This window comes from Corvus cornix, chromosome 1 (assembly GCF_000738735.6).
Source record: "Corvus cornix cornix isolate S_Up_H32 chromosome 1, ASM73873v5, whole genome shotgun sequence".
Lineage (NCBI taxonomy): Eukaryota > Metazoa > Chordata > Aves > Passeriformes > Corvidae > Corvus > Corvus cornix.
In genome coordinates, this window is record NC_046332.1 from 54,175,299 (window position 1) to 54,188,901 (window position 13,603).

The following is a 13,603-nucleotide window of genomic DNA, read 5'->3' on the forward strand; positions in this document are numbered from 1 at the left end:
TAGCGGTCTTTGCAGTTGAGGTTAACTGAGTAAATTAGGAGAGGTTTTGAACACATGAAGAAGCACTCCAGAAGCAAAGAGTACTTCTTCAAACACTCAGGGTCAAGACTTGTAGCTGGACAGGTCTGGAAAATGAGGAGAAAGGGCAATACACGGCCTGCCAGGCCCGGCTATGTGAATTTTTCATTTCAGTGAGCCCTGCCCGAGTTTTCCAAGAATTAACAAAGAGAAAGGTAGATGGGGGGGAAAAAAAAAAAAAAAAAAAGGAAATAAAATAAACGGGGTTCTTGTTACTTGGCACCAGGAATAACTGAGCAGTAAATTTCCAAGGAGTGGAAATTTACCCTTCTTAAGTGTGAGGTTCGTTGATGACATAGCTAACACCTGCCCATCATGATCAGTGTCCTTTTTATACATATATATGTATGTATACATGAATTATCCTTTCTATGCATGTATATACGTACAAAACGTCCTTCAGGACGGCCTCACGCCACCGCGAAAACTGCGGAAAAAGAGCAGCAGGGGTTGCACTCGTTGTCCATTAGATTTTAATTTCCAGAGGAAAGATGGGGCGTTAATGCTGTTGCTTTTAAAATTTTTATTTTATTTGACTTGAACCCGCGCTCGGTTCAGCGGCGCCCACCCGCCATGTCGCGGCGGGGCGGGCGGGGCGGCGGCCGTTGCGCTTGCGCGGTGCGGGGGGTGCGGCCGGCCATGGCCGCCTCCGTGCTCTGCTGCTTCTCCTGGTGCCGGGATGGCGGCGCCGGGCACATCCCGCTCAAGGAGATGCCGGCCGTGCACCTGGACACGCAGCGCATGGGTGAGCGGGGCAGAGCCGCTGCTGCCGCCGGGCGGCTCCACGGCGGGCAGGGCCGCAGCCCCGGGGCGCGGCACGGGGTAACCGCTGGGAAAGTCGCTTTGGGGCTACTTCTTTAGTCGGAATTGGCAGTTTCCCCGGGAAAAGAAATAAGGAAGCTTGGTTTAAAAATTGGGTTAAAGCAGTTTGGGTTTAAACTGAAGCTGATCGGCACGATGGGTATGTGGGGTGCCCGAGGGGGGCAGGCTGCCCGGCGGGGGCTGCGGGTCGTGGTCAGGGTGGGCACGGGGTGGTGGTTCAGAGGCGAGGGGCTGAGCTCCCAGAATCACGGAGTCAGCGAGGTTGGAAGACACCTCTGAGGTCATCAGGTCCAACTTGTGAGCCAACACCAACCATGTAAACCAGAGCAGGGCGCTTTATGCCACGTCCAGCCTTTCCTTAACCATCCCCAGGGACGGAGACTCCACCTGCAGTTATGGCAGTGGAAATGAAGAAGGAGCCAGGCCGTGCAGAGTCTTGTCCATGGTGCTCTTTTGAGCATTGCCCTTAGCATGAGGTATCCACAAAACCATGCCCGGGCTTTGTTGAGGAGAGAGGGCATCTGGGGCAGCAGCAGCAGAGTGGGGGAAAAGCTGGGGGGGGATAAGTACGGTCCGGTGCTCGAGCACAATTGTTAGCAACAGCCTGCCGTGTGCTTGACCGTGACAACAGTGCCTAAAGATTAAGTCGTCCAATGGAGAAGGAAAACTTCGCAGGGGATTTTTTTTCTCACTGTATTGGCAGGCACATTTCTAATAGAAGGACTGTTTCAGAGACTAACGAAACACCTTGCAATTCCATCAATCATTTCTACCTGATATGCTTTTCCTTCTTGTTGCAGAATGCTTTTTCTCTGGTGTTAGAGACAGAGTACAGGGCTTTGGTCTCACAGTGAACCCTTTCTGACTAAATTGTAAGTTATGCTTCTGATGTGGCTAAGCAGAGGTTGTAATAAGCATGATGCCATAAAGCCCAAGAGTTGAAAATTAGATCAGCTTATAGATTTTAAATAAATAAACCCTAGTGGAAAGATGAACTAGCCTGTAAACAACCTTCCTTCTCTTGCTTCAAAGCACATCATCATAGTTCTCACAGACTAATGAAGCTTTTACTTGGGGCAGGAGGAACACAAACTGTTCTCAATGTTTAGGGGTTTTGAGGGCTGCTTTCAGATTTCTAAAAATGTTTTGAAGTTCTGTGGGGTTTTTTTTCTTCTTGCAGGAACAGATGTCGTCATTGTTAAAAATGGCAGAAGAATATGTGGCACGGGAGGCTGCTTAGCCAATGCACCTTTGCATCAGAACAAGAGCTATTTTGAGTTTAAAATCCAGTCTACAGGTTAGTCAGCAAAAAAAATACAACTTGGGAGGTATGTCACGTTGCCTGCTGGTGGTAGTATCTCAAATGCTCAGCACATGCATCTTTCTAATTGCATCATTGAACTTGTGAACATTAGAAAGATTTTTAAGTTGTTGCTGTGTGAAAAGAAAATTCTTTTTTTCCTTTTTTTAATTGTGACTCTAAAATATTAAAAAGAATGGTAAGTGTATTGCTAGAGGAGTGCAAATACTAACCCCCCACGTTGTTTTGTATGCTGTTATAGGCATGTTTTTCAGTTGGCGTATTTTAGAAATTATTTTTGCTCAGTAAATGCTTATGACCACATAAAACACTGTAGCTATGAAGTATTCTTTTAAAGAGTGCAGTTTATCCAGTGATATTTGTATCTATTTGTCTACCCTCATTTGCTCTTAAAAGGCCCTGTTTGCCCAAGCAAGCGTAACAGTCCTTGTGCTACCCTTTGCTCTTCAGATCAAATGTGTAGCACTTATTCTGACACTGCCTTATCCAGAGGAGCCTTTCAGCACCTTGTTCTTTTTATTTGCTCCTACAAATATGGTCAGCTTCATTACTACAGAGAGCACTCCAGGCGTGCTTGTATTCTAGCATCAAAAATCAGCCAGTATTTTTAAAAGCTGTTACAAGATGCTCTGAAAATGAAGCTGTGCTTTTCCTAAGTGTGTGTGGGGAGGGAAGAAGAAGGGAAGTGTTAGTCTAGAGACAGGCCTTGTGCACCAGCTGGAGCTTGATGCCAGCACTTTTTGGGTAAGGGTTGTTTGCCTTCAGGAGGGTGGGAGTGTAGGCAGCGTGAACGCAGATCTGCCCACGACACCTTGCAGTCCAACTAGTTGATTAGTTTTAAGCTACATGTAAGCTCATATCAATCTTAACTTGGCAATTTTATTATCCTTTATGTTGGGAAGAATCCATTGCAGGTGTTGTTCATACATGGTCATTATTCACACTTCTTACACTTAAGAAACAAGGGAAATAAAGTCTCGTGGTCTCTGTAACCCATTTTTCCTCTATTCCTGTGCCCCAAGGCAGGAGAACTGTAGAAGACTTAAAATAAATGTGTGATTTCCAGAAGTGTCCCTGCACAATCAAGTAGAGGTTATCTGTGGGGTCACCCTGACTATTGTAAAGTTTTCTGAAGTCTAATCACACTCTTGTCCTTTTCGTAACATGTAAGCATTAGAATAAATTATTCTACAGTTTTGTCTTTTGAAACTAAGTTTCTTATATTTTTGCCTCATTTTAGTCTTCTGTAGACTAAACAGTCCCAGTTTGTTGGGGTTTTTTTCATTATAGAAGAAATTTTTACACTTCTGATTGGTTTTGTTGTTTTTTCTACAATATCTCTAGTCAGCCTAATTTGTCTTGAGGTACAGTGCTTAAAAAGGATGCTCTGCTTCAGCTGCAGCAGCAGTAGATGGCCTCATCTGTTTTATACATGCCACACATCCAGAAGTTTTCCACAGCAGTAGGGCACACTCACACTCACCAAGTGGTCTGTGATAACCCCCGAACCATATTCTGTGAACTGGTTACCAAGCCACTACTGTATTTGTGCCTCGTACTGTTCCTACTTACCTGGTCTTCTTCGTAATTTAGTAAAAACAGATGCACTTTCTTTATTTCTGACCAGTTAGTCAGGATCACTTTAAACTTGAAGGGCCTCTCAACAGTTTGCAGTCCTGTCAGGTTGGGATTGGCAGCACATTTAATCAACACATCGTCATGTTATTCAAGTAATCGATGGGAATGCAGAACAGTATCTGACCTTGTGCATTCAATGCAAAACCTCAAACCCCACTTGAGTCATCTTTTTTGATTTGACAGGGTGCTACTGATGAGTAATCCTGGAATAGTTTTCTAACCACTTGTGCCTTCGTATTGCTGTAACTGTCTAGACCGTGTCTTCATCATTTTACTATTTCAGTGTTGTATGAGTTTCAAAAACATTACCGAATCAAGGTCTATCATATTAACACTTTCTCCTTTTTCCATAAGACTAGAAAACTAGCTGGAAAAGGAAAATTTGTTGTTTACAGATCCATGCTAGTTGGATATATTTTTTGTATCATCCTACATATTTCTGGGAATAAAAGTTGAGCTAAGTGGTTACAATTCTTCTTTTCAGAGGTACTTCTTTTTCAAGATAGATACTGTTTGTCTTCAGTCTCCTGTGGCTACTTGTGCTGGATCTGGCCAGGATGAAGTTAATTTCCTTCATGGCAGCTGCTGTGGCGCTGTGTTTTAGATTTGCGACCAAAGCAATACTGATAACACACCAGTATTTTAGCTGTTGCTGAGCAGGGTTTGCACAGCATCAAAACCTCCTCTGTTTCTCACTCTGCCCCTCCAGTGAATATGATTAAGGTTGCACAAGAGCTTGTGAGGGGACATAACCAGGTGGATGACCCAAACTAACCAAAGAGATATTCTGTACCACCTGTCTTGCTCAGGAATAAATGGGAGAGGAGGGGATTTAGGGAGGTTAGCCATCTTTTGCTTGGGAATTGGCTGGGCATCAGTCTCCCCATGGGAGGTGGTGAATGATTGCCATTGCATCACTTTGTCTTGTTGTCTCTTTCTTTCACTTCTGCTTTACTTACTAAACAATTTTTATCTTCAGCCACAAGTTTTCTTGGTTTTGCTCTTCCTTTCCTCTTCCTTCTTTCCACTGGGGCCTGTAGGGGGAAGGGAAAGACTGGCTGGATGGGGCTTAGCTGCCTACCAGAGCTAACCTACAATAGTTCTGGTATTTCCAGAAGATATTTACTGGTGGTACCATCATGGCATTAATTAAAAAACAAATTCTTTATGCTGTCCTGCTTCAGTCAGTCTTCAAAATAATGTGGTTTTTTTCTTACTGTGTTAATGTCACATTTTAGGGATTTGGGGTATTGGAGTTGCAACCCAGAAAGCAAACTTGAATCAAATTCCACTTGGTCGAGATGTCCACAGCCTGGTGATGAGAAATGATGGCGCTCTCTACTATAACAATGAGGAGAAAAATAGGTTACCAGCAAACAACCTTCCTCAGGAGGGCGATGTGGTGGTGAGTTTCTTAAGGCTTCCTTAATTCCTCACCTGTTCCCAAATGCCTCTTATTTACACCTCTGTGGTCAAACTGCTGGCTGGTTTAAGTCAAATTGTTCGGCTTGCGTCTCCCAGTTTGCAAAGTGCTGGGATATCACTTCTTGTTGTGTTCGAATGGATCAGCAGCCTGGATATGGGTGGACTTCATTCTTGGTACTGATAGGTTCCTAATGAGGGACGGAGTTGACCAGAGTTTGAGCAATAGTTTCTAATGCTCTATTGCAGTATCTTCCTGACTGATAACTCCCATCACAAGGATCTTACATTATTTGAGATAGGACCTCCCTGAACAAATAATGTTCTGGAATGCATTACATGGCTATGTACCATGCCCAGCTGAACTCAAGATCCCTTAGCTGACTGGTTAATGATTAGAAGGACAGAGGGGAGCAGATGATGGGTCCTGGGTAATAAATTAATTGTATTTTTTGCCAAACTTTTGTAGTTTGTGGGGATATTAAGTAGGGAGGGGGGTAATGTTCAGTGGGAAAATGATTGAGAATGAAAGAAAATGGAGAATCTTATTAAGACTTATTTTTTTGTGCCTTACTACTTCAGGTTTCTCAAAACATCTTTAAGTGACTTTGTTCAAAATGTTGTGGTTTTAGTGCTGTCATTTTCTCCATGTCTTCTTACTTATTTTCAAAAATACACGAGAGCAATGCAATGAAGTTGAGACCATTTATCACCCCTACTTTTTCATGCTGGATAACTCGCCTCTTTAGAGCTGTGGTTAGAAATGCCATCTTTGGAAGCCCCAAACAGCTAAGGTTGCCATCTTGGGGCACAGGAATAGAGGAAAAACATCTCCACCCTTTACCTTCAGATACTATATTGTTCTTTTAATCCCCTTCTGAAATTGTTTTTTGAAGGGTTGCAGACTGTTCCAGGGTTTGGTGAATTAGTGTGGTCTGAACAGCTTCAACTAATCACAAGAAGAAGTAACCGATGTGTTACTGCTAACTCCCCCGTTTCCATAAATATCAATTTAGTTTGTTCTGTCACAAAAACAAATTCTTGAAGTTCTGAATGACCACACAAATTGTCACACTCAGACATACCAAAGCAGTGAGAAAAGTCCTTTAGCTAACAGATAAGTAAGTTACTATCTTGTTAGTGTTTGCTTTCTGCTCTGTGGTCAGCATATTTATAGCATTGTGTGTGAAACCACGGTCTGTTGCTGCCAGCAGAGTAAATGAACTGAGAGAGGTTTCCTGTGGAAGTATGGAAGGATAAACTTGATTCATAGCATCATTATTTATTAAAGTTGTTTCAATGAGAAGATACAAACAAGAAGATTGCAAACTGCCTCAAAATCATTGAAAATGTTATGTTTCTGTAATGTGGTGAAGTTTGGAAATTTGTTTAGTAAACTCAGTAAGATGCAAAGTGTATTGTGCAGTACGGTGCTGCATCCCAACTGAGCAGGCGTTAAGGAATCCTGAGTACTTGAAAATACAGATGTTACTGGTCATTTATTGACTTCTAGTCCTTGGCAGGAATATGTCAAGTGAGATTTTGTAGGATGCTGTGGTTTGCTTAATGGTGTTAAAATCTGCCTGTGGCTAAGAAAACTAAGTTAAGTAGCAGTCTTATGTGTGTAACTTGTTGATGCTTTTTTTTTCGTTAATTTTCTGTACTTTGTAGGGCATTACATATGACCATGTAGAATTAAATGTATATTTAAATGGCAAGAACATGCATTGTCCAGCTTCAGGAATCAGGGGAACTGTCTATCCAGTGGTCTATGGTAAGTCAGAGATTTTCAAACTGTTTCACATTATGGACAATATTTTCATTCTCGTTCTGTTTTGTGAGCTGTGTATTCTTCTCACTTAAATGGAACACACATCAATCATCTGTTCTTGGCAGCTGCTACAATTAATTGCATGAAAATGCAAACCTGGAAAATTAAAAAAGTATATATTTGCCTCATTTTTAATGCTGCTTAATAGGAAAAAAAGCACTGCTTACTGACTGCTTACAGTGCCCACATCCAGCAAGCTGGGGAGTTGCTGCACTCAGTCTAAAAGTTTAAGCAGATGGCAGACTTACGGGTTAATCTGATTTATCTATGAAGCTTGGTATTTGTGCCTTTTAATTTCACATACTTCATGAATGCCTTCAGTGTTATATAGCAATAGTGTTGTTGTTTGTATTTTCTTGAACTTCCTGTGTATCAGTTTCTGCTTGTTGCCTCTTGTCCTATTGCTTGGCGCCAACGAGCAGTGCCTGGGTCCACCCTCTTGGCACCCTCCCTTCAGATATTCATAGATATTGATGAGGTCCCTTATCTCTTCTCGAGACTGAACCGGCCCAGCTCCCTCAGTCTTCCGTCATAGGACAGGTGCTCCAGTCCCTTCATTATCTTTGTAGCCATCCTCTGGACCTGCTCCAGGAGCTCCATCTTCACTTTATCTTTGTTCCTACGTGAGCCTCATCTAAGTAGTAGCCAAAATATGGTCAAGTTGTGATGTGTCCTTCAGCCACGTGATGGCGCTGCTAAAACGCTGTAGCAGCTCCGCGGGATCTCCTCGTGCAAAATCTTCCGTGAGCAGCGGAAGAGTTACTGTGTGGTTGCATCTTCCCTGTATTTTGGAAGGGGTGTTACGTAGCATGAAGAATGAAGGTTGCTTTCAGAAAATACTTGGTGGTGTGTTAGCCTACTGTTAATCTTTTTTCTCTGACTAAAGTTCCATGCCTGGGGAATGCACTGACCTTTTATTGCCTGGCTCTTTTTGTCTTCTTCCACAAGTGGGCATAATTTCATCATAATTATAATGTCTCCCACGTATAGCTAAACTTGAAGCCTGCAAGTTGCTTTTGTACAGTACTTACTTGGTATAAACTTTAACTATAAATGTCCTTAATTTAATGTGAACTTCTTCAAATCCTGTGGAAGGATTTGGCCATGGAGAAGAGAGTGTCTCAAGCATTTACCCTATTCAGACTAGAACTATAGATATCTTTTTAAAAGGAACATGATAGATCAAGCAAATGCAGTGTCAAGCTTGAGAAGATAAAACAAAAAATTGGGCGAAAAGGTTACTTCCCACAGCAGCTGTACCTCAGGCACTTTCATGGAAGGGAGACATAAACACTGCATAAGTACTAACTACATAACTGTACAAATACACTGATAGGAGTTTTCACAAAGCCTGGGAGGGAAAAATTCCGACCTTGGCTCTGAGATAGCTAAATTCCAAAATATGGAGATGAGGTTTTTCTTGTTTGAACTAATGTTGATAGTCTACCAGGTTCATCTCAGAAGTGTCTTTGAAAGAGACCTTGCTTTTCTGACTAGTTGGGTGTTTCAGTTTGCTGGTGAAGTACACAAAAGCGTTGCTCTGAAAATACTCAGCAGTTTCTTTTTTATATTCTGCACTGAAAGTACTATTGCAGGTATGTTGATTATGCAGGGGATCGAAAACTGGAAGAAGTTTTGTAAAAAAAAAACATATTACCCTCCAACTTCAAGAAGCAGTCAAAGAAGCTCTCTTTGGATCATATGCTAAAACTGATGGTTTGATACCGACCACTGCAGACTTCTGAAACCTTGTAAACTTCCAAAAATCCACTGTACACAGCTGAAACTCCAGCAGAATTAGGAACAGAAAAATATGCACATGAAGAGGTGACATACCTGCAAGGTGTATCTGGTAGTGTCCTTAATCCGTAGATTTCTGGAGAAATAGAGTAGAAAATTTGGAATCAATAGCCTGAAGCTCTACTAACACTCCCAGTGAAATTAGATGTGGGGTTCTCATTGACTTCACCAAGGACTATTACCAAGTAAACACCAGAAAAGAGAGATGATTTTCTCTCCTGGCATACGGCCTTACCAAATTCATTGAAGAGATTTCTTTTAATTGTGTGTATGTAATGGATGTATTGAAGACGTTCTTCGTGGTTTGAGCACAGTCTACAGTCTAGTAAGGTGGTGAAATAGAGGATCAAACTGTAAGTGTTCCTTCTCTAACTCCTCTTTTTTGGTTCTCTTCTGCAGTTGATGACAGTGCCATTCTGGATTGTCAGTTCAGTGAATTTTATCATACACCTCCACCCGGGTTTGAAAAGATCCTCTTTGAGCAGCAAATCTTCTGAATGTCTTCATACTGAGAATTTGCACCCTGCACTGTTACAAAAGCTTTGTCATCTTGAAGCCTCACTTTAGTTTTTTAGGAAACATCTGTGTATTTTTAGTAAGTACTTGTGACTGTTGTCTGCAGAATAAATATGTTAACTGCAACACCAGGTAAATGTGTTGCAAATAAGAGTTTACTGGCGATGTTTTGTGGTTAAGAATGAGTGCTTTGGGGCAGGGTTTTCTCTGACTTGTACTTGATGCATAAGGAGACTAAGGGATATTGCTGTTGTCAGTATTACATTCAGTATTTTGAATAAACTGGAGCTCTGTAAGGCAAATAGTTCTTATGCATAGGATAGCTATGGAGATGGGTAGTTCTCATGATTTTTTTCCCCCCAACTTGTTTCTCCCAGAAATTATGTAATTTCTTTAAAGGATACACTGTGTTTCTAGTCTGTGATTTGGAGTTGTGGTGTCCCAGTTGTGCACAATGACTAATAATACAATGGCATAACTAGCAGCTAGATACCTTTTTTTTTTTTTTTTTTTGGAAAGGTGTAGGTTAACCCATTCCCTCACTCTTAGACCAGCAAATACAACTTATCTGTTTCTTCTAGCTTTTCATTTGCTTTTATTGTGACCAAAAAAAAAAAAAATTCTAGTAATACTTTTTTGTTGAACCTTAAAAAGGAAACCCGAACTGTGTTTTTGAGGACCACCATGCTGTGTTACTCTGGTAAGAGAGTACGTACAGGTCACTCAACTTGGGTAAGCAAAGATCCAGGTGAAGGGTATGAGATGTTATGGTGAAGCCTTACATCTGAACTGTAAATTAGATTATTCTCTTATGGAATAGCATATTTAATTTCTTCTTGAATCATTTATAAACGGCTAAGACATTGTTCTAAAATGTGATGCCCTTGAATATACATTGTGAGATGCTATTTTTTCCCCTCTTGTCATATTTAATGTACTTCCTAGAAGAATTTTTATTGTAAAAAAAACCTCTTCATACTGAATGTTTGTGTTTTGGTTTTGGCTTTTCCTGAGTTAATGTGTTTGCATAAATGATTTTATTTAAATATTTTTAGAAATTACCTTATTCTGAAATTTTCAAATACAAACTGCTTTCTCAAAGCTTTTCACCTTAGGATTTACTGCATCTGTCTTAATTCTGTGCCTGTGTTTTCCTTCCTTTTAGCTTTGCTGTCACGTGACAGTATTGGGTAGAACTTTTCAACCTTGTCAGCATTATGGTATAAAGCTCGGGAGATTAGAGTGCAATTTTATCATTTCCCTTTGAAATCTGCTCAAATCAGAGTAGGGTAATGAAAAATAATACCTAAATCCTAACACCTTCCCCCCACCCCTCCCTTCTTTCTGGGCTTAAGTTTATTCCTGATTTGCTCTACCTCCTTCCCCCAGCAGCACAGAGGGACAAGGAATGGGGGCTGTGGTCAGTTCATCACATGTTGTCTCTGCTGCTCCTTTCTCCTCAGGGGAAGGACTCCTCACATTCTTTCCCTGCTCCAGCGTGGGTCCCTGCCTTGGGAGGCAGTTCTCCAGAACTTCTCCACTGTGAGTCCTTTCCATGGGCTGCAGTTCTTCATGACCTGTTCCAGCATGGGTCTCTTCCACTGGGTGCAGTCCTTCAGGAACAGACAGCTCCAGCATGGGTCCCCTTGGGACCTGTTCCAGGTCACAGCCTCCTTTGGGCACATCCACCTGCTCTGGGTGGGGTCCTTCACAGGCTGCAGGTGGACCTCTGCTCCCCCATGGATCCCCATGGGCTGCTGGGGCACAGCTGCCTCACCATGGGATGCACCAGGGGCTGCAGGGGAATCTCTGCTCTGGTGCCTGGAGCACCTCCTGCCCCTCCTTCTCCACTGGCCTTGGTGTCTGCAGGGCTGTTTCTCATGTTCTCACCCCTCCCTCTGGCTGAAATGGTGTAGCTTTTTCTCCCACCCCTTTTAAATCTGTTATCCCAGGGGCTCTGCCACTGTCTCTGCTGGGCTCAGTCTCGGCCAGCAGTGAGTCCGTCTTGGACCCGGCTGGCACTGGATCTGTCAGAAATGGGGGAAGCTTTTGGCATCTTCCCACGGAAGCCACTCCTGTAGCCCCCTGCTACCAGAACCTTGCCATGCAAACCCAATACAGCTTCCACACAGCCTGGGCTTCAGATGTCTGATGCAGCCCTCCAAGTCCCATGTTCTGGGGATTGCCTGTGACCTCTGTCTGAGGCCAAGAAAAATGGCCCTCTGTCCTTCCAGAGGTATGCTGTCTTGGAGAAACTGTGCTGCCAACTGGAGGAATTCGGGAGGCAATGAGCAGGCAGCATGTCAGAGAACATGAAAGGGAGACACACAGGATCTTCTCTGAGTCTTAGCAGCTTGAAGATCTCATCTGTACAGACCCCATCTGTAGCAGGAAAGACAGCAGTGTCTGCCTTGCACCAACAAGGTAAGCAAAACCTCTGGAGAAGAGGATGGGTGGTAGCTGGTGACTCCTGGCACCAAGAGGAATGTTCTTGCCACACCTATGGGTTTACAGCTGCAAAACAGGTTCCTTGCCCTTGTAGTTGAAGAGAAGCTAGATGAGCGTGGGGGCCCAGGTGGTGGACGATACCTTGCTGGTGAGAGGAAAGGGAGTGAGAAGGCACTAATAGGACAAGTCAGTGATTAACTGTGGATCTAGTGTTGGGAACATCCCATAAAATCCTAATAGGTTGTGGTAAGAGCAGACAGTGAGGTGGACTGAAAACAGGATGAATGGCCAGGCCCAGAGGGAGGTCAGTGGCACAAAGTTTAGTTGGAGGCTAGTAACCAGCCTCCAGGGTCAGTATTGAGTCTGGTCCTCTTTAACATCCTCATTAATGTTCTGGATGATGGTGCTGAGTGTACCTTTAGTGAGTTTGCAGAGACACAAATCTGATAGGATTGGCTGATATGCCAGAGGGTTGTGCTGCCATCCACAACAGTTTGAGAAATGGGTTGGTGGGAAACCTGCGAAGTTCAACAAGCAGAAGTGCAAAGTCCTGCAGTTGGGAAGAAACAACCCCATCTATCTGTACAGACTGAGGGCTATCCATCTAGGAAGCAGCTTGGCAGAAAGGCACCTGGGGGTCCTAGTAGATAACAAGTTGAACATGAGACAACAGTGTGCCCTCTCAGCAAAGAAAGGGAGTGGTATCCATGGTTCCATTAGCCAAAATATTGCCAGCAGGTTAATGGAGGTGATCCTTTGCCTCTACTCAGCCCTGGGGAGGCCACACCTGGACTCCTGTGTCCACTGCTGGGCTCCTTGGTACAAGAGAGACAGGGACACACTGGAGAGAGACTGAAGAAGGGCCACAAAGATGATTAAGGATGAAGCATCTCCCCCATGAGGAAAGGCTGGTAAAGCTCAGAATCTTCAGCCTGGAGAAGAGAAGGCTTAGGGGGATTTGATCAATGCACAGGGACACCTGAAGGGAGGGTGAAAAGAATGCAGAGCCAGGATCTTTGCAATGGGCCACAGTGACAGGACTAAAGGCAATGGGCAGAAACAAGTGCAGGAGGCTCCCTCTGAACGTCAGGAAACATTTTTCACTCTCAGGATGACTGAGCACTGGCACAGCTTGGCCAGGCTGGTTGTGGAGTCATTGCCCATGGAGATATTCAAAAGCCAGCTGCATATGGTTCTGGGTAACTGGGTCTAGGTGGCCCTGTGTGAGCAGGAGGGTTGGACCAGATGACATTTGGAGGTCCCTTCCCAGCTCGTCCATTCTGTGTTCATTCAAGTGCTTCATGTGGAATTATATTTCTCATGTTCATAGGTAAAGGAGGAAGTATTTAAAGAAATCCTAATCACTATATCTAACTGCATCCAGCAAACAACTCTCTTTGAAGACTGCTGTGGTTAAGAATATTTAACAGTAGAAGCTGCTGCTTTGAGCTTAATGTAGACTTGCTTTAAAACAGAGAGGAGGCTGTCTTCATCAAAGCTGGTGTTTGAAATGGAAAACATTTTGGTAAATATAAAATAGTGAAAATAGCTGCTACATTCACCAAAAATGTGGAAAGAGCCTGCTTTTGTAGCTTAAATTTGCTCATTTCTCATCTTAAGCAGAGTAAGATGCATTTGTAATACTGCACAATGTAACTGCATCTCTCCTGTAAAAGTCAGAAAACTTCTTGATTTATAATTGGTGACACAGGAAAATGACAAAAAAA

At 43.1% G+C, this 13,603-nt stretch overlaps 1 protein-coding gene across 1 annotated transcript; it reads left to right on the forward strand.

Moving 5' to 3' along the window:
• The first annotated feature begins 677 nt into the window (after positions 1-677).
• Positions 678-10,542, forward strand: SPRYD7 (SPRY domain containing 7). The gene is made up of 5 exons (XM_039567451.1): positions 678-823; positions 2,081-2,197; positions 5,098-5,264; positions 6,953-7,055; positions 9,312-10,542. The coding sequence occupies exons 1-5, from the start codon at positions 718-720 to the stop codon at positions 9,407-9,409; spliced, it is 591 nt and encodes a 196-aa protein (XP_039423385.1). The 5' UTR covers positions 678-717; the 3' UTR covers positions 9,410-10,542.
• The last annotated feature ends 3,061 nt before the right edge of the window (positions 10,543-13,603 follow it).

Coding starts and splice junctions, on each gene's coding strand:
- SPRYD7 (XM_039567451.1), top strand. CDS start 718: ATGGCCGCCTCCGTGCTCTGCTGCTTCTCCTGGTGCCGGGATGGCGGC. Junction 824..2,080: donor CCTGGACACGCAGCGCATGG/GTGAGCGGGGCA, acceptor TTCTTCTTGCAG/GAACAGATGTCGTCATTGTT. Junction 5,265..6,952: donor CTCAGGAGGGCGATGTGGTG/GTGAGTTTCTTA, acceptor TGTACTTTGTAG/GGCATTACATATGACCATGT.